Raw genomic sequence first — 20,972 nt, forward strand, 5'->3', positions numbered from 1 at the left:
AACTTCAAGAGGAGGGACAAACGACTGTAATAGCCATACGGCGCCCAGTCCAACGAGAAATCGGCGTTCCAGCGAACTTATAGGAAATCCACCTAAGGACCCTTCGCCAAAGAAGACTGACTTAAGATTAATTATGTCTACAGTAACGTTGGCGATGGCACCGTTCTGTAAACTATACGAGTCGATAAACGACTCCTTGAAAGACCATACATCTATTACAGCGATGATGAACAGTCGTTTGATTTTCCTAGAAGGCTATATTAACGCCTTGAACAACAAAATGGGAAAAATCAACACGGACGAATGTCCGGGGAAGACGAGAGCTAGGTCACTCGAGACACGACCTCTTCCTTCAGACGCCAGTACCCAGACCTTCGAAGATGGGCTGATTGTCGACCTTGAGGATTTTATCCCAGAGGGAGATAAGGAGTCCCCTGCTAGGGGTTCTTTAATAACCAAAGCAGGGGGCACGGCAGCAAAAACCAATGGATCGATTTTCAACGATCAAATCTCAATTTCATCTGAAATCGACAGTGTATCAGCATCAAAAGGCCCTTTCTTTAAACAAAAGCTAACGACAAGCAAGCTTCCCGTTGCAGAAGCAAATAGTAGCAAAAAAGTGCCTCTAAATGAGAAGGGAAAGCCTAAATTGCCCGACAAACTATTGGGCAGAACAGTTCAAGGAAAAGGAGATAAAGTGAACTACTCAACTAAGGAAACAGACGACGTCATAGCCGGTATTCAAACAGCCTCTAATGAGGACAACCGAGAAACAGACGTGGACTTGTTAAACTTCAGTGTCTACACACTGTCTGATGACCAAGATGAGACTCCAGATCCAAATTGTACTATGGAGGAAAACCTCCATTTTCAAACCTTAGAGAGTCGTTGTAGGAACCTGCAAAACAAAGCTATCGGGGGGCCTGAAGTGCTGAAGAAGATCCTGGAAAAAAGACAACACGCACAAAATCTAGATTACGACCGGCCGAAGATCAGTCCGTTAAAAGTCCGCGGGAGAAATGGGTCTCAAAACAACATCTTTGTTTCCAGAAGGAACTCTCCCCAAGGGTCCAGATGGGTGCATGCGACAAGGCCCAAAGACGCCCCAGCAACAAGAAAAAATGCGGAAGCATCTGCAAAAGATAAGCAGAATCGACATAACCCCAGATCTAGCCCAAAACAAAAATCGGTAAGGCCTGGAGCTCAGCCTCTTAGAACCAAACGTAATTTCCTTATTGAACAATTACCAGATAACAACAAATATATTATATTAAACAGAGGATTTTTGTTGCAACTTCTCAAATGTATTCCTTCCCTCAGGAAAGTCGAAACCAAGGATTTAACGAGGGTAGAACCATTCCATCAAGGGAAACTAGCGAGTGCTTACCTTCATGTCCATACGAATTGGGCAAAAACCAGACTAGCAGAGGCAGCCGAACACCTTTTAAAGCTGGGATTCGACTTGTTCGAACTAGAAGAAGGTGTGCCCTCATCTACGCGGCGCGAATCATCCGAACAGTTGGGATTAAATACAACCCCGCATCTTGAAAATGTGAGTATTAAACTGAAGTTGTCTAAAAGAGATCTGGAGGACAGAGGCTTGGAGCGACAGGTTCGCTCTTTTGAAAAAATCAACGCGGATCTAACAGCAGAAATCCAGCAGACAAACCGCTACGATTTTGGGAGTCAACGACCCTGGGGAGAACCCACAAGAGAGGAAGTGGTTTACAAAGACCCGTTGGGAATAGGAAGACGCCCTCGCGGCCCTACGGCCACAATTCAATGGACAATAACCCAATTTTTGGGTAAGGAAGGCTCCGACATGAAGGACACTTCAAAACAAGCCCCATTGTTGCAATCTTGGGCATGGCTACCAAAGGCTCTCACACAACATAAGATTCAATAGCAATCCGCCAGCCACTTCCTCACACCCCTTCCCACACAACAGACACGGGGAAAAGAAGTTCTCTCCCTGGGGTCATGGAATACGCGCGGTTTTCAACATCTGACGAACGAAGGGGATGTAAATTTGAGATGCTTGGATATAATCTGCTTACAAGAGACCTGGATGACGGAACGTCCATCCATCGATGGCTACGACTTGGCCCATGCGCCAGCAATCAAAGGTTCCCTTGGGCGCCCTTCCTCAGGCCTCGTTACGGCAATCCGGTGCGGCTCAGGACTACAACACCTAAAAATCTTACATTCATCTACTTACTTGCTGGCCACAGAAGTCAGCTGGATAACTGGTAAGAAGGACGGGGGCAACTTCAAAACACAGCCCCTAATTATTATAAACATCTACTGGAATCCCGCAGCCTTGAGCGATGTCTCTTTTATTGCCCTGTCTAGAGAGACCATTAACGAAGTCCTGGTGAACAATCCGGAAGCACTGTTGGTTATCCATGGAGACTTAAATGGTACTTGGGTGCCGCTCGAAGTAGTAGAGCATCCCCCTCTCTTTTCATCCCTCAGAAACAAACGAGGGGACAAATGGTTGTCTTTGATGTCAGCGTGCGACCTGCTGAGTGCAGGTGATCTTTTCTCTAGACAAGGGAGACCCTTTACTTGGGAAAGAGGAAATTCACACGCGGACATTGACCATATCTTCATTAGTAGACATTTGTCTACTCTTACAACATCATTCAAAGTACTAAAAACCAAGGAGAGTGATCACAACTTGTTGGTGTTAAAGTGGAAGACAAACCCAACTCACAGTTTGGTTATGCCTGCTCCTGTCGAGGCGAACAGCCAACAAACACGTCTAAAACTGACAGCAGCTGCTATTTCTGCAATAAAGTTTCAGTACGAGAACACAGGCAAAGAACAAAAAGAACAGGAGTTTCTGCGATTACCAGATTACCAACCACTTTTGTTACCTTACAGGTCAGACTTCAAGGGTCAGGGACGACAAAACAAAGTTATCTCACACGAGTACAGTAAAGAACTGGTTTTGAAAAGGCGCCAATTAAGACAAGCAAAAAGAAGGGTAAAAGCATTCCCTACGCCAGAAAATCAGGCGCTCTTTATGCAAGTGCAGAAAACCTATAGAACATGGATTAAACAACAACGGTGTAATCTTTACCAAAAAGACGCGGAAGCCATGCTAAAATTGGTCAGTGGTCATTATCCAAGAGAATTTTGGGCTTTAATTAGATCTACGAACTCGCCTTTCGGCGAACCACTAACAAACCCAATTGGTGAAACTGCTTGGATAAAATTCTACTCAAACCTTTTTCAGGCACCCACATACTCGGGGCCTTCACTGGAAAATACAAACTTGGAACCGTGGGTTGATCTGAGCAATAAAGAAGAGATCATTAAAATACTTCGTAGGCTTAAACCGTCCAGAGCCCCTGGCCCGGGCGCTGTTACAAACCTGGACCTAAAACAATTTCCAACAGAATGGTCTGCATTGATCAGTGGCATCTTTAGACGATGCAAAAAGGCCAGACAAATCCCGCTGTCATGGACAACCTCAATAGTCGTCCCTATCTTCAAAAAGGGGCTAAAAGACGATCCCAAGAACTATCGTCCTATAACTCTCTTGGACACGATTGGAAAGGTGTTTGGTTCCTTACTACTTCAGCAATTTCATCGATGGTTTGATAACACAGATCGCTTAGACCCATTTCAAACGGGTTTTACCAAGAAAAATGGCACATCCACAAATATTATGTTTCTCAGTGCGCTAAAAAGTAAGGTGCTAGCAGGAGCTCCAAGAGTGTTCCTGGCCTTTATCGATTTGGCGCAAGCCTTTGATCAAGTCAATCGAGCAAACTTGTGGAGGAAACTGTCCAAGTGGAATTGTCCAGCAGAAATACTCCAACCAATTCAGGCATTACACAAGAACACCAAGCTTCGCGTTAGGTTAAATCAAGCAGGCTTGTTATCATCTGAAATTCTGGTTGACAGAGGAGTAAAGCAGGGATGTCCACTTGCTCCCGCACTTTTTATCGTTTACCTCAGAGATTTCAAAGATTCAGAGCAATTAATTCGCTCCTTTCCACCGTTATTGGGAGACTGCAAAACTACAAGGTTACTTTATGCAGACGATCTAATCCTAATGGACTTGACCCCAATCGGTCTACAGCGTCAGCTTAATAACCTTGCTGCTTATGTCTGCGAGAACAACTTAACCATCAACGTTGCAAAGACCAAAATCTTGACGATGGAAAAATTCAAACGGCGACAAGAAAAATTATCCTGGTACTTGGAAGACAAGGTTCTCGAGAAAGTGTCAACTATAAAATACCTAGGAGTCACCTTGGACAGTTCTAGAACAAATGTAGCATTCCAGATGTGTCTGACAGATAAGGCTAAGAAACTGGCAGCACAGGCGCGAGCATTAGACAGAAAGTACGGGCGTTTTTCTCTGCTTCCAGTGATCAAATTTTACCGTACAAAGGTAGTTCCATCAATCACCTATGCAGCGGACGCTCTCCCTCATGTGCCTTTCCATTTATGGCTGAAATTAGAGGGGTACTTTTGGCGCACGGTTCTGGGGTTGCCAAAATCCACATCGGCACCCTTAATCAGAAGGGAAATAGGTTTACTTTCACTGCAAGGATCTGTGGAGATTAAATCTATGATGCTCTACAGGAAAATGCTGTTACCCGATTGCCCTCGCGTGTTAGCGATGATTCACGCTGAGGTCAAAAGGACGCGATGCCTGGAGCTAAAATCTTGGGAAACAGCAAGAAAAGCAAAACTACTGGAACTCCATTTCTCGGAACAAGAGCTGGTGCGAAATCCTTCAAAAATAAAAAATAAAATGGCAGAGTGTGATTGGATAAAGACTCTGGACTTTGCAGAAAAAGCGAAACCAGTTCAACATCTCCCGCCCTATAACAGCAAATTAAACACGGTCCCTAACTATCTGAGTAGGTTCCCAAACAAAGCCGCCAGAAACCTTTTTTTGAGAGCACGTTTAAATCTACTGCAGACAAATGAGATTCTGAAACGAAGAGGACTGAGTGATTCAGATACATGTCGTTTTTGTAAAGATAGCTCAAAAGTCGAAACTATTCGGCATTTGCTTCTCAACTGTCCAGGTACCCAAGATATTGGTGAAAAGTATCTGCAACAACATCTCCAGGCATCCCACATCAGGGAGGAAGAATTCTGGTGGGGTCGCCTAATGAGCGGAGAACGAAATACCTGGACAATCGCGACCACTCAAACCCTAAAGTCCATTTTGTCTTTATGAATTTCCTTTGTTAAGAGTCTTCTACTTTGACTGTAAATGTTTCCTCATCTCAACTTTTCTACTGATTTCTTCAACTATGTTTTGTAAAAATCATTAATTTGATTAAATCAACGAAATAAATAAATAAATGACTTGTATTGGACTAACTAGAAATACTGTGCAAAAGTAGTACAATGCATTTGCTTCTGAGGTTCCACAGAAGGTGCGGTGAAATGAGTAGCAAAGAAGCAAATGCTGGAAAATTCTTCATCATAGAGAAAAAGAGAATTCTAATTTTAATTGACAAGGAATTCGATAGTGCATTGTAAATGTCCAGAGACAACCTGCTTCAATATAGAGACAGCGGAAATAGAACAAATACCCTCAGTGATCACATAACATTGAGCACTGATATAAATGAATAAGATTACAACCAATATTTATCAGACATGACTAGTTGAGAAACATTTTCAAGGAAACATCCTTAATTGCATACAAGAGACCAAGAAATGTAGCACATTCCCTGCCACAGTGCATTTCTGTCCGATCAAGAACAAATAAGACCTGGAACAATGTACCTGCCACCACATTTGCGCTGACTCTATTATAACAACCCCACAGAACCAAACAATGCTGAAACAAGGGACATACAACTCCAGGCCACCCAATGGCAATACCTCATCCAATGGAAGAAATGCCTGCAAGGAGGAAGTATGTAGGGGAGTCTCAAACCATCCATCTCAAACCACAAAATAGAAACAACACGGCAGGATCTGTCAATTATGGTTTTGAAAGGTGGCCTCTTCAGTACCCTACAAAGATGAATGTGGTACCTCCAAATACTTGAAGATGCTTAACCTAAAAGACAGGTGTGAATACAGATATGGGATTTAGAACACATTGTTGCCAACTTTGAAACCAGGACTATCAAGTCATCCCAGCAACCCGCCAAACCCACCTTTCATGAACTGCTGTTGGACAATACTGTTCAGAACCCATAATAGGTGAGGACACACCATCAACAACTGAAATCTCTGTTGTCTAAGCTCAAATGGTTGGTGCCCATTATTCAGGATAAAGCACCCAGAGGGTAACAGCAGATATTGCACCATTAACAAATGGGTAACCTATTTTGTATTTGCTATATTCAGTGCAAGCCAGGAAGCCATTATCAAGCTTGGGGCATGCTGAGGTAACATTGTATATTGCACCATGTAAGTCTTGAGCGTGGTTTGTCTCACATTGTATACCAGCCAGTAAACCAAAGGAGCTATATTGAAATCACTACATAGTCCTGTCAGCTTGGAGGCTTTAAACAGCAAATTTAGACGTTGTGTGAGGTAAATCTAAAATAACACACACATTTCCAATAGTGTGTTTTACATTTTCCATTAAAATATTTTTCGAAAATAACATGAGTCCTTTTTTTGAATTTACAAGGGCCTGCATTAAGACCATTTTGTGCCTAATTCCAATAGCATATCATGTTGTTCAGTAGTGTGAATCAGGTTTGCTTTATTAGAATGCAATTCTCAGCACTGCTAGAAATATTAAGCACCTGATTCACCGAAGCATTTTATAATGGTGCAATCCCATAGGAAAACACGCTGTGACTCAGGCCATAAATGTGTTTTCCCGTCTGCCAGATGTATGGCCTTTTAGATTAGGTGGCCACCCCAAACCTGTATTCCATGGATACTATTCCTTCAGCCAATATAGTTTATACTTAGTTATCTACATAGTTTCCTTTTTTCTCTGAGAGGAATTAATGTCCAGTGTATGGTTCTTTGGTACTCATTTCACTAAACAGCATTTGAAGACGTTGTCTGTAGCATTTGGAAAGCTTAAGCATTGTACCATCACTGCATAAGATTTTCAGTTAGTCCAATTAAAGGTATCAACACTTGAAAATTGTGTTTTTCTTTCTAATGGACTAACATGGCATCAAATATTTCTTTGCAGTCCTTTTAAAATAAGAGTATTACTACGCACAATGCTCCAGTCCACATTTGCCAAACTCCCCACTGAAAAATCTTAACATGAAGAGTTGGTATGGTTACAATATAAAACAAAGCTACATACATTAGCCAGTGTTGGTTAGCAACAAGACTATAGTTTGTGAGAAATATGCACAGCTCATGAAATCCTGAACGACCTGTGAAATCATCATGAAGCAAGGCAGAGACAACAGATTCAAAGTTAAAACAAAAGATCTTTATTAACTCAAAAATCAGGAAAGTCAAGGCCTAACTTGCACTATACTAAGGTGGGATTTCCCTACCTAAATAAATGAAGGATAGTCTAAGTCAGATATTTATTTATTGTGCATTTGTTAGGCATTTATACAACAAGTAAAGTGTGTTTCAAAGTGGCAACAGGGAGGGTACATGGGATCAAAGCAATATAAGCACTAGAGGATAAGGATGAAGATGAAGCTACTGTGCCTTGTGACTATACAGAATATGCAAGTGCAGATGAAAGAAGAGGGGAGGAGGGAGTGGGGCGGGGGGTAAGTGCTGGGATGTCCATGCTCGTGGGTGAGCAGCAAATGTAAGTGCCAAGCATTTATGTATTTGTTTTGGTTTATATAAACCTTTACAAAACTTTAAACAAATAATATCCAATTTAAAAACATTTCAAGTTTTTCCAGTACAGTTTATAACAGATAAAACAGAAACTTTCCGTCTTACAAGTTGAATTGCTTTCCGATGATTTTCTACCATAATCGCAGTACTTTAGCATCTTATTCCAATTTACAGATATTCCCTAAGAAAGCATTTACTCTAATTTTCAATGTTACCAAAGTGCCATGTAACATTTCATGCCACAGTAATTCTCTAGTCACATATGATATGTCATTGACAAATTGCGCCAAATATTCAATCCTTTGCAACAACAGTTTTGAAAAAGTTAAAAGCAAATGAGGCAGCGTCATTTTTTCACCTTCTACTTGGCAATGCCTACAAAATGTATATTCACCAACAGTTGGATATCAGATGTTACGTATTTCTTGTGTATTTAAGACGTTACATCTAAAGCGCATAGTACTATTCCTAAACACACGAAAGATATTTTGACATGTAAGATTCTGGTTCAGGGTACCATTTCCAATTATGACACTGTTTGCAAGTACAGTTTGGAATTTAAGATCACTGCATTGTTCTCAGCCCAGTCAAATGCGTTTATCAACGTTTTCACTTTCAGTGGATTTTTGATCAGCGTTCCTATAGAGGCCCAAGTTTATTAATATAGTGTCGACTTCCTCTTTCAAAGTACTCATGAATATCCTAGAGTTGTCATCGCGTAATTTATGGTACATAGACTTGTTATTGCTAATTAAGCATTTTCTGAGTAGAGCTGCCTTTTTCGCATTCATGCAGCTTTTCAGTGAATGTAGACCAAACTCATATCTTACGATTTCCATTGGTATACATTTTGGCATATAAAACAAAACCTTTCTCCAAACAATTGCTTATATGATTTTTAAATATGATGTTAATGCTTTCGGGAGAAACTCTAAACCATAAGAGAGACGTGGAACTACTTTCCTACAGTAAAATTCCCTACATGCATACATCGAATATCACGCATATTTCCTCTCGACTCTCAGTTGTTTGGAAGCGTTGATTGCCTTGAGTCTTAAATGATTTGTAATGAAGTTATTAATTAAGGCCTAGAGAATGAATACCCTAGATATCTAAGCTAAGTATGAAGGAGATTGCCCTTTTGGCGCATGTGTTTCGCTTTAACTGAGTAACAAGCAGACCGCCAACATCTGTCCCCATACCGTGTCTAAATCCTATCTGCCTGAAATCAAGAATATTGCTCTCCTATATCCACACAAGCAGTTTATCAAGTACTATCGATGAAAAAATCTTTACATCTACATTCATTCGGGAAACGGTCGGTAGTTCGTTGGATACAACAGATTGCCCTCCTTAAATATTGGCAGGACGTAGGAAGTTCTCCAAGTCTCGAGTATACTCTTAATTGCAATTACGTCACTAAAGAGTATATGCAATATGTAAACCCACATTAGGGCATTCTGTTTCAGTGTCAAAAACGACACATTGTTCGGACTCAGAGTATTTGACGACTTAGATTTAATATAACTTAATATGTTGCCGATAGATACGTCCAAGTGCCAAACTGGGTAACATGATTGAATTTCGAATATTTTGGAATCTGATACTCTATATAGTTTTTCAAAGTATTCAGACTATACGTTAGCATTCATTGGATTAATGGTTAACTGAATTTGGGTCACTTCTGTACTATTTATTAATGACCAAATGTTTTGCGAATTGTGGCCTTTTATAGCAGTGAGCAAGGCTTCAGAGTCCTTTTGTTTGATAGCAGAACAATGATTAATTACCCAATTTTTATAACGCTGCCTACAATGTTTCATTTTCGTTTCTCATATTATACCATCAGCTTTGTTTTTTTTAACTCACAGTTCTTTATTTAACAGTGCTTTGCGCAGTTTCGTCTCCACATCGAACATATGCTTGTGGTTGGATTTTGGCATCTTTTGCGGTGTCATTGATACCAAATTTTCGCAAGGCATAACCTAAATGTTCATTAAATTTGTCAACAGAATAGGTAGCCAGTTTATTTTCCAGAATACTGCAGTGGAAGTCATATAACAGCATTTCATTGAATTTGTCTGTTTTTGAGGGATTCCATTTTATACGAGTGCCAAGTATAGTAAGTGCTAGGGAGCGTTAAGCTGCAATAAGTTGATAAGTGCAGGCCTGCTATGGCATAGGTGAATGGGTGCTGAGGCGATTGGGTGTGGGAGGCCAGGGCCCCAAGGACACATAAGGGCCCTGGCCACCAATCACAGCAACTGTGGGGTTAGCAGAGGAGAGAAGGAAGTGAGAAGGAAGGTCTTGAGGAGTTTTCGGAATTTGAGGAGGTAAAGTTCAAGACGAAGAGGAAGGGGGAGGTTGTTCCACAAGAGGGAGCCAGCTGAAGCAAGAGATCAGCCTCTGGCCCTCTGTTTAGCGAAATGCTTCATACACAGAGAGTTGGTTCTAGAGGAATGTAGAGGTCTAGAAGGAGAATATTTAGCAATAGCAAGTTGCAGATAGCGTGTCCCCCTGGCCCCAGACAGCCTTGTGGATGATGCAGAGGGATTTGAATTTGATCTGAGCAACAACCAGGAGCCAGTGAAGAGTTTTTAGGGCAGGAGAGATGCGTTCCCTGGGGTTGAGGCCAAGGATAAGTCTTGCTGCCCTATTCTGGATTAGCTAGAGAGGTTGTAGGGAGGAGGAAGGAAGATTCAAGAGAAGGATATTGCAATAGTCAAGCCTAGCGAGAGCCAGAGCCCTGGTAACATTGAGCTTCTGGGAGAAAGTGAGAAAAAGGAGAATTCCTTTGAGAAGGAAGAGTTGAAAGCTGGACTTTTTGGAAATGTCCTGGATGTCGGGGAGGAAGGAGAGAGAGGAGTCGAAAATGACTGCAAGGTTTCTGGCTTCGGATGAAGGAGAAGGGAGAGAGCCCATGGAGGATGCCAGAGTGAGGGGAAGAAAGTGGGAACAGGAGTACCAATAGGAAGGATCTCAGTCTTGCTGGCACTGAGGCAGAGATCATTCGAAGTGCACCAGGACTGGGTGGCAGATAGGCAGTCCGGGATGATGGAAGAAGCAAGAGAGTCAGCAGGAAGATTGAAGAAGAGTTGGGTGTCATCTGTATAGCACTGGAAGTTGGTGGAGAAGGAGGAAATGATGCGTGCCAGCGGAGCAAGGTAAGTGTTAAAGAGCCAGGAGAGAGGTTGGAGCTCGGGGACACTACAAATAGAACATAAGGTAGGTGAGGAGAAGGTGCCCAGATTTACCTGGTACGATGGTCAGTTACACAAGAGGTCAGCCAGTCCAGTGCCCGTGCCGAGATACCCAGGGTATCATGAAGCCTTTTTATAAGGATGGGAGTGGTTCACCGTGCCAAAGGCATAGAGGAGATCAAATAGAATGAGGACCGCAGGAGAGTTAGAATCAAGGGATGCAAGCAGTTCTTTATGGGTGTTCAGAAGAGCATTTTCCGGGCCTCTAGATGCTCGGAATCCAGATTGATGGTCGTGGAGACCTCCAACAAGTTCAGTGTGTGAGGTAAGTTGGGGGAAGGCCAGCTTTTCCAGGATTTCCCAAGGAAGGGGGTGATAGAAATAGGAAAGTAGTTAGCTGGACAAGTTGGGTCTGCTGAAGATTTTTCCAGGAGGAGTGCACAAGGGAGTGATTGAGGGCAGAGGGGAATGATCCAGTCACAAATAAGTGGTTGCAGAAATCAGCAAGAGAGCCAATGTTGTCTTTGATGGTCCTGGAGGAGCATGGAGAAACCTGTTTGGAGGATACTTTCATAGAGTGGACAACTCTGGTGAACTCATCATCTGTGACAGGGGAGAAGGAGGAGAGTGGGAGGCCATAGGAGGCAATGGGGAGGGGGTGCGAGAGGGGTTGATGGAGTGGGTAACAAGGGTGCTCAGAATGTCAGAGTTTTGGTGGTGAAATGTGTGGCCAGAGTGTTGCAGAGAACCTAGGATGAAGGAGGGGAGGAGGAGACTGCGGAAGGGTTGGCTAGTTCCCTGCAGATTTTTAAAGAGTTCAGCTGAGTTTATTTATTTATTTATTAATTTATTTATTTGGACTTGTATAGCGCACTACAGCCCAAGGGCATCCAGGCGCTGTTGCAAGAATATGACTTTGTTACAGGAAATGGAGGATTACAAAACTTTTGCATGTTTACACAGTTAATTTAGGCTTGTCTCGTGGTTACAGTGAGCATAGGCCTTGCTTTGTGAGTACTGAGGCAGGTAAATACACACAATACAGTGGTTATACAAATAGAAGTGTCTTGATAGCTTTTCTGAATGCTGTGTAAGAGTCAATGTTCCTGATGTGTGGAGGGAGCAGGTTTCAATTGGAGGCTGCAATGACTGGAAAGCTGGTCCCTCCCGCTCTTGCTCTGAGAGTTTTGGGGATGGTGATCCTGTTTACATAGGAGATTCTGGTGGGTATAAACGAAGAGGGTTTGGTAATCCTCTGAGATAGGTATGGGGAAGCTGTGTCGTGCAGACACTTATGTGTAAGTGCTAGGGTTTTAAACAGGATACGTTCCCTAATGGGTAGCCAGGGGACACGTTTTCTTGTTGCTGATATATGCTCACGTTTGGCTATGCCCGTGGCTGCTCTCAGTGCATTATTCTGTACTGTCTGGAGTTTCCTAATGTTTCTAGCGGAGGCGCCAGACAGAAGTGCATTGCAATAATCTAGACCCCACAATTGCTCTGGCTATGGTAATGCAGTTATCTTTTGTTAGGAATGGTCTGGCTGCCGTGATCAATTTTGAATGGTAAGCTGCTGCGGAGGAGATGGCGCTAACCTGCCTATTCATAGAGAGGTTTGAGTCAAGAAAGACTCCTAGAGTTTTAACAGTAGGAGCAACTTTGATGGGCGTGTTGTCAATCGAGAAAGAGTTGTGTTTCACGTCCAGTTTTTTAAGGGTGCCTGGTGTGCCCAAAAGTAGAATCTCAGTCTTTTCTACCTTTTAAGGATAAGCCAATTTTCTGCCATCCAGGTTTGGATTTCAGCATATATGGAGTTAAGAGATTTGCTGTCTGCTTTTTGGAAGCACCCGATACCCAAGCCTGGATGTGGGCCCTTTTTCTTGGTATGGATGGAGAGTCTGTATTGCCTTTAGAGCAGGCAGCAGGCCAGTTTGTCAGAGGGTGTGCCTGAGGTTTGCCACTTCTGTTCGGCAGCTCTGCACTTGCTTTTCAGGGCTGCAAGTTCGGAATCGTACCAGGTATTACACTTAGAGGCAGATTCCCATGACTGGGGCAAGTATATCCAGGGTGTTGGTAATGGCCAGATGAAGGTTGCTGAGAGCAGAGTCAAAGGTAGAGTCCATGGTGGGGGATGAGGAGCGGGTGGTGAAGGTGGATTTGAAGGCAGCAGCTTACGCTTGTTTCATCGAACGGATGTTCATGAACAAGCTTGGCAGGGCTGGTGGAGGTACAGTCAGAGAGTCAAGGGGGCCCAGGAAAGAAGAGAGTGGTCTGACCAGGATAGTAGTGTGATCTGAGTGGGGGTGGGGGAGTGAATGTCCAGAGTGGCCAAGGGCATCAAGAGTGTGTCCTGCCGAGTGGGTAGGACCAGACAGGAGCATGGAGAGGGAGTTCAAGGTGCTGAGGTCAAGGAAGAGGGTGGATGCTGTGATAGAGGAGTCCAAGTGGATGTTTAAGTTGCCCAAAAGGAGGAGTGTAGAGGTGGTGGTGGTGGTGGTGAGTAGAGAGGAGCAGAAATCAGCCCATTCAGAGAGTAACATGGTGATAGTGCCAGGGGGCCTGTAGATAGTGGCAATGGTCAGAGAGGAGGATGGGGAGATGACCAGCTTGCAGACCAGGCTCTCAAAGGAGGAGTAAGGCTGGGTGGGTATGAGGTAGGAAGGAACCCACTCAGGGAAGATTAAGGCAACCCCACCACCAGCACAGTTGGGTTGAGGCTTGGAAATGATCTTAAAGCCGTCGTGGAGAAGGGAGTCAAAAGCAGTGACTGAGGTGGTATTGTACCATGTCTTGGTGAGAGTGAGAATATCTAGGTCATTGTCTTCATGAAGGAGGCAGATGTCGGCAGAGTGTTTGTTGGCTGAACGGGCATTAAGTGTGGCCAGATAAAGGAGGTCTCCACCTTTGAAGATTTTCAGAGGAGGAGTACAGGGACGTGGAACACCAGTCAGAAGGGGAGGGACAGAGAGAGTGATTGGGCGAGAGGCAGGTGAGAGTAAATGAGGGACGGCAGGCACCAGTGAAAGAGGAGGAGGAGGAGGAGGAGGAGGTTGGGTTGAGGACGCTGCACCAGGATAGTATGTCATGGTCATCGGGTCAAGAACACAGACAGGGCCCGGTTGGACACAGACCTGGAGCCTTTGCCGCCAGGCTCATAAATAACAGACAACAAGAGACATTTATTGGGGACAAAATGCTTTTATTGTAAGCATAGCATCTCATTCCGGGTGCCAAGTGCATTTAACATGGACACTTTCCTCACTTAAAGCAGCCCCACGTGTACTCTGGGGTGGGGCTGCTATTCACTGGGTTGCCTTGCACGTGCTGACTCACTAGGAGTGGCAGACAAGCCAGGCCTAGTGGGCGTGCCCATGCTTACAGCTATATAAGCTGCTCCAAACCACGAGGCAGACGCTTCACATTATTCTGCACATCCATGCAGCGTAACGCTCACCGTCGCCTGGGATCTGAACTTGCCTTGAAAATCCTGCTTCCTGCCTCCATACTTAACATCTGGGGAATCAGCTCTCACCTGTGCACGTCTTCTTCACATCTTCCGGAGAGCCGACCTCTTCATCTTGACACCACAGCTCACCTTCAAGACTTCAGGGACGCTGAATTCTTCTTCTTGACACCGCAGCACTACGCGCTTCGTCCACGACCGCAGCACCTGCAAGAAAAAAGCCAAAAGCAAGGTTAGACATCAAAAAGACATTGAGTTGAAGGCCACGCGCCCATCCCATCTCGCGCTTTCCCTTAAACCATCACTCACCTGTAGTCGGAAATTGCGGTTTCATCTATCTTCCTCCCGGCCGCGTTCCGCACCTCCACAGCTGCTGTTGCGCCATAATTCCATCTATTGTGAAGGAAGCAGAAGAGAAAACGTTATTCAGGAAATAACAAAATCGAGAGCAATAATACAAGACGGAAAGGGGAAAAACAGAAAGAGGAAAAGACAAGAGACATTGAGAAACACTTACTACCAATCGCGAGAAGATTAGTCGCAGCTGGACTGGACTGTTACTCACCAGCGATCAGTGAAGGAAGTAGATCCCATCAACAAGAGCCCCTGCCAGAAGCAGCAGGACAGAGAGCTAACCATCAATAAATACCAGGTAAGCCTTATGGGCCGTTACATGCCCACAGAAATCGCACGTTGGGTAGAAAGCTTTGAGAGGTACCATAGTCACTGAGCAGCGCACTCACCTTTTTTCATATCCACGCTGGAGCAGAGTCACCAATTCTCGCAATCGGCTGCCTATCCGCAGGGGGAGAGATCCGCCGGGGGTGATCACATTCCTGGGAGGGCTGCAACCGTGCTTCAACGCCTCCGCAGAGACCAGGTGAGCGTAACATAGTGCCAATGTGGTAGACATTAATGATACAGTGAGAAATTGAGAAGCCAGCAAAGAGGACTTCCACTTGGTGCCACCATTAATGGGAGAGGATGTGAAAGGAGAGAGTGGAGATAAGATGAGGAGTCCATAGATCTGGCGAGGGGACAGAGAAGAGGATATCAGTGAAGACCTGTCTGGTAATTGCTCTGAAATGGGTATCTACGATGGGTAGGCCAGGGTTTGCACTCAGGATGTCTTCTTTATGCATTTGTCTTCCAGACTTCGTGAGAAAGTGAAGGGTAGGTGATAGTGTAGCAGTTACAGAAGATAAGAGAGATGGTAAGTGCCATCAGAGCGGCAGAGGATAGTTGAAGGAAAGAGGGGTGGCTGCACTGTACAGTACTAACCAAAACTCACCAGGTGGCCTAGTAGGTGTAATAGGGATGCACAAATGCAATGCAAAATGTGGGGTGCAAGAGGTTGCAGGCACGCGCACATAGGTTCGACATTCAAATGGCACAAAAAAGGTAGGGGCCCCTCCTAGCCCTCCCAGACATGGACAGGCACTGATAGGGCCTTACTGTGCGGGCCTTGATAGTGAGGGACCGGATAGTGACTGCCGGTGCCTTCTGGATGGTCAAATAGGCCATGGGCTGCCCAATCAGGGAGACAGCTGTGAGCCAGCAGGCTCACAGAGTCTTTGTCTCAGTACAGGCCCATGCGATGGCCATTTTATTGGGAAATAAAGGCCAGCTATTATTGCAGAGGTGAGCGCCCCTTCCCGCTGAATTCACTAATGGTTAAAATCTGCTTGCCAAATGCCATCAGGGCTTACCTTCATCGCGGTGTGGAACGCTTCTCCTGCAGCTTCCAGAGATGGTCTTGGAGAGTCACTACAGCACCCAGTGCTTCCTACCTGCAGAGATGGTAAAAAAAAGAAACGTAAACGTCTGTCTGTGTCCAAAACCTATACTTGCCCTCACAACTAAAGCTAACCAATGTGCAGGGATATCAGCAACCAAATAAACAGTGTTCAAACAAACGTTCTGAGCTTCTTACAGCTCCTGGCTTGCTCTTGGCTCCCTACCTCAAGTTCAACACAGTTCCAGAAATTGGTCTTGGGGTTCCCTTCCCCAAGTCCAACACAGTTTCACACAAAAGGTCTCGGGGTTCCTTTCCCCAAGTGCAGCTCTCCTGAGTTCAAATTCGCAGTGAAATCAACTTGCATAGTTTGCCTTTTCTTTCTGTCACTTGAACAATCTTAGGCCGACCAGCCTCAGCCTCTTCACTTCCCTTGGTTTGCTCCAAGTAAGGGTTCCTTGGTCTAGGCGTAGTTGTCGGACCACACGGTCCACACATCACAGGTGGTGCAACCGATAACCCTTGACACTTTGCAACGGTTCATTCTTTCTCTTAGGACGTCCTTGACAACACAGGTTTACTTTCTGTATCAGTGTCATAAGTCCACATATGCTTCTGATTCCCTTTAACAGCTTTTTGCCTTTACCAACATGTCACTCTCACACACTTTCTTCATGGTATTTCTCCTGGTTGCCACTTTGCTTTCACACTATCCAATAGTGTTTTGCTTTTTACTTGTTTCACTTTGTTTGCAAATACTGTTTCTTCAAATGAATCTTTTTTTATTTTTTTAAATGCACTTCACTTGCTGTTTCATTTTTATGATATTCTCATATCTTTTCCACAGTTGAGCATTAAAAACTCATTATGTGCTCGACATCTTGTTTGGTAATCATTGGTTCACATTTGGTCTCCAGACCAATTTGTCATGTATTTTCACTTGACAGGAATCCGCCATTCTACACACCATGCTCCTGGACCACCCCTGGTGGCCTGAGTGATCCTTCCCTGTCACTCACCGGTGTGCAACCGCTCCTCCGGGTCTCTGGTTTTGTTATCGGGTTCTCGCTTGCTCCTCTCTCACTACTGGGGTGCTCCAGCGAGCATTGCTCGCTTCCTCAAGACTCTCCTGCAGCGGTCAGCGGCGTCAGGTAAGTCTCTGTGTTCTCCACTCCCAAGGGGGAACACACGGCATAGGGCTCTGAACAGCTTCCGACCCTCTCGCGGCTTGCTCTGGTCTCAGCGTCTTTCTGGCTTCTCTACAGTAGTCTGCGTCCTTTTCACTGGCCCATATTCTGCCTGCTCCATCTCGGATTGCCACGCTCTCCTGCCCAGCTAGATCTCGATCTCGTTCTGGGTCTTCTTCCCTCCCATTCCCTCCTCTGCTTCTGATTTCTCCTTTTATACACCTGCAACCATTTAACAGTGTGCAGGTGTGGGCTGTTAGCTGCAGGTACCTGACCCTCACAACAGTCCTCAGGCTTCTTCCTTGTCTCAGTACCAGAGTGGTGAAATGACAAGTTAGTGTGTACTACTCCTAATCATTTCTTCCTCGTCCCAGTACTATGGTGATATGAATGTGGGTGTATGTAGAGGGTAAGAGTGATAAACTATAAAGGTTGTATGAGGGTACGGTGTGTTCTGACAGATTCTAGATATTATTCGAGGGGTTAAATGGGGGTCTAGTCTTGACACATGAGGGGTTCTCCTAGTTGTATTCCTTGTCCTTCTATTGGAATGATCTATCTGGGGTCCATTTTCCCAGGGAGAAAGGGAGGTTAATAATACCCTATGAAGGCTTCAGGGATTCATGGTTCATCGTGAAAGGGAAACGGGGAATAGCATGTCTCGCCTGATGAAATCTCACACCCCCCCAATTCCCAAGGACCTTCAACCCAGGTGATCCTCCTCCCTCGCATCTCCACCCCCAGAGTCAGGATCCAAAAGCGATGGCCTTTCTCTGGCCACCTGAGAAGAGGATCCAAAGGGTGTAGATGTGAGGACAGCCTCTGGTTTCTCACAGACAGCACAAATGGCATATTTGACCTGCATTCACTATGCCTAGGGCTTGTGTATTTTGTTATTGCCTTTAGCACACCCTGGACACATTGATGCTACCCGTGGCCACTCTTCCTATGGAAATGTTCTTGAAAAACAATTTTTAAATGAGAATATCTGTCATTAGCACCTGGTGGGGGGGGGGTGTGGCGGCCTCCCAGCCAATCAGGAGACTGAGAACGGTGGCTTTACCATATGGTAAAGCCCCTGTTCCGAGCCTCCTCAGAGCAGGGGGCCGCCATCTTCCCAGCCGGGATTGAGGTAGGTGTACCCCTGCCCTCCCCTGCATCCCCTTCCCCCACACCCCTTTTCGGCATAGCTAATCCACTTACCAGGCACTCTTGTCACTGGCTGGTGCCAGGAACACTAGTGCAAACATGCCGTTTCTCAACTTGAGGAAAAAAAATTGCATCCTGGTATGATATTTAGGGATGCTAAGAGCAATAAACCCATTGCAGGGTTTATTGCTTAAGGAATATTGAAAAGTGGTTCTCAGTCTTTGCACAGAAGGATCTATTGACCTCAGTCTTATAGAGCAAAAACATTTTTGTGAATTTAACAATGCTTAAACATCTGGAGTCTGTCACAGTTTTTGCAAAACAAACTGCTGTTTCTATTTGATATTACTAACAGTAGACCTTTTTCTTTCAGGTTGGACCAGTCGCTGGGGAAGCCATCTTTGTTTCTGACTATCTCAGGTAACACCACAATTTTCTGTTTCTTTGACTCCAAACTGCAATGTGCCCCAAGCCTTGCTACAGGTGCGGAACACATCTGTGAAGGATGATACTCGCTTTTGCTGTGCCTTCTTACAATGCTGGCAGCTAAACGCAGAATGAAGAGTCTATGGCCCTGTGGGCAGCATTCTAAAAACATGTGCTGTCCCTTGCAAAGCTGAGTTCAAGATATTGCATATTTTAGTCAACCTTTTAGTCCTTTTCTTGATCGAACCACCTCACAGCTGGCCTCCTTTTGGTAGGTGTCACCCTTTAAAGCTAGACGGACCCATTTCTAAATCAAAGCCTCAGAGCAATCAGCCCTAGTAATTAAAATGTAATGTGCGAACTGATGCCTCAAAGACTTTTTCAAGATTGACTGTTCCTTGAGTGCTGATTTTTTTTATTTTCAAATGTAACCGACCATAACTGCCAATTTTTGAACAATCTACTTATTCAGTCAATGGGCCTCATTACTAGTCCGGCGGTAGCTGTGCCAGAAAAACCAGCAGGCTGCCTCTGGACCCAAAATACCATTCCCCCTCTGATTGCCGGAATCACCAGGGCATTACAACCCTGGTGACCCGGTAATTCTGGAGGCGGAATTCTGTAAATCCCCATTCCCATGGAGTACCATAGGACTCCATGGGGATGGGGACAATGGAAACACTGGTTCTGTCTATGACGGAGCCGGTGTTTCCATTTCTGCCTGCAGGCAGGGGAGGGTTATTCCTGCCACGTCAGACCTGACGGGAATGACACCTCCCACCTGCAGAACTCGGAATCAGCCGGTCCAGAAACAACAGTGGCGGCGGATTTACTGCCACCGTTGTTTCCGGAACCGGCAGGGTCGTAATGAGGCCCAATGTCTTTGGTGCACATGGCGATGTATAGTGTCTGTTTGATATAGCCATCATACCTAGATACTTCCTCACACATACATCTACCAGAGTTCATTTAACATATATTTTGCTTTGTACCATCAACAAACCTATCAATCCTTTATCGCAGATTATTTTGAAATATTCAAGAATTGCATAACCTTTGCCATATTCTATTTCTTCATCTACAATGACAAATTGATAATCTTCAGAATAGAAGAACTCTATGCATATTTTTGAGCAGTTACTCTCTGCGATGGCCTTTTGCTAGACTATTGATCGTCTATAATGCTTTGTGTACATGCCATGCCCTGAGTTCAGTGGTGTAGCCAGAATTCCACGATGAAGTGCCAGGGGCAGAGGTCCCCATCAAATAAAGGAGATATATTCATTTTATCAGCGTTTTTGTTTTTTCGGAAAGCCACCCTCCCCTTTCGCTTCCCTTCCCGCCCAGGTCGACGTTTTATCTTCATCAGATATTCTATTGAATTGTAATAGAAAAACGAAGGGGTACTTAATTATATCGACTGTAGAAAAGAAAGGGCCCAACCAAAAAGCACATGCATACATGGGTAAATATTTTCTCTTTTCCGCCCAACAGTATCCAGACGTGTAAACTGCTGAAATGAACATTCTAGAAACTAGTACTGCAGACAAACCACTGCCCTCTGTTCTAGAAAAACTACTTCGGTCACTCTCTTTTTTTTTTCTCAAAAATATTCTTAACTAGAACCCTCCAATCCAGTTCTGTGATTCCTGGCATTGTTTGCACCTGTCATTTTGCATTCTTATACAGTTTATAAATTCAGGAATACATTACCACAATGCCAGGGATGTGTGTTGAAAAGCCAAGGCTAGTTAATCCTGTTACACCCGGCAATGGACAACCTTACCTCCTGCACAGGTAGTTTAATACTATAAAGACCCTCAACTACCCCAGAAAATGTGATCGTGGCATTGCTTTATTTCTTTAGAGGCCTATAGCTTGTGGTTTTGCGTAACATGAATAATGTTTGTAGTGCTACCAAAGTGCTTAATCGATTTTTATGTGCCTCAAACAATTGAATATACACCCTAATCTGCTGTCAGGAGCAGGTCTGAGTACACACTGTAAGACTGGCCTAGCTGCTTGTTATGGTAGGGTTT

General features: G+C 44.5%; 1 protein-coding gene across 1 annotated transcript in view; it reads left to right on the forward strand.

The window, feature by feature from the left end:
• The window catches only part of KCNQ1 (potassium voltage-gated channel subfamily Q member 1), a 1,232,969-nt gene that overhangs the window by 1,069,986 nt on the left and 142,011 nt on the right, over positions 1–20,972 (forward strand). The window contains exon 14 of the mRNA XM_069624134.1: positions 18,881–18,927. Within this exon, the coding sequence (XP_069480235.1) occupies positions 18,881–18,927 (47 nt within the window). The remainder of the gene's footprint in view (positions 1–18,880; positions 18,928–20,972) is intronic.

This window comes from Ambystoma mexicanum, chromosome 11 (assembly GCF_040938575.1).
Source record: "Ambystoma mexicanum isolate Mex_15411 chromosome 11, UKY_AmexF1_1, whole genome shotgun sequence".
Classification (NCBI taxonomy): Eukaryota; Metazoa; Chordata; class Amphibia; order Caudata; family Ambystomatidae; genus Ambystoma; species Ambystoma mexicanum.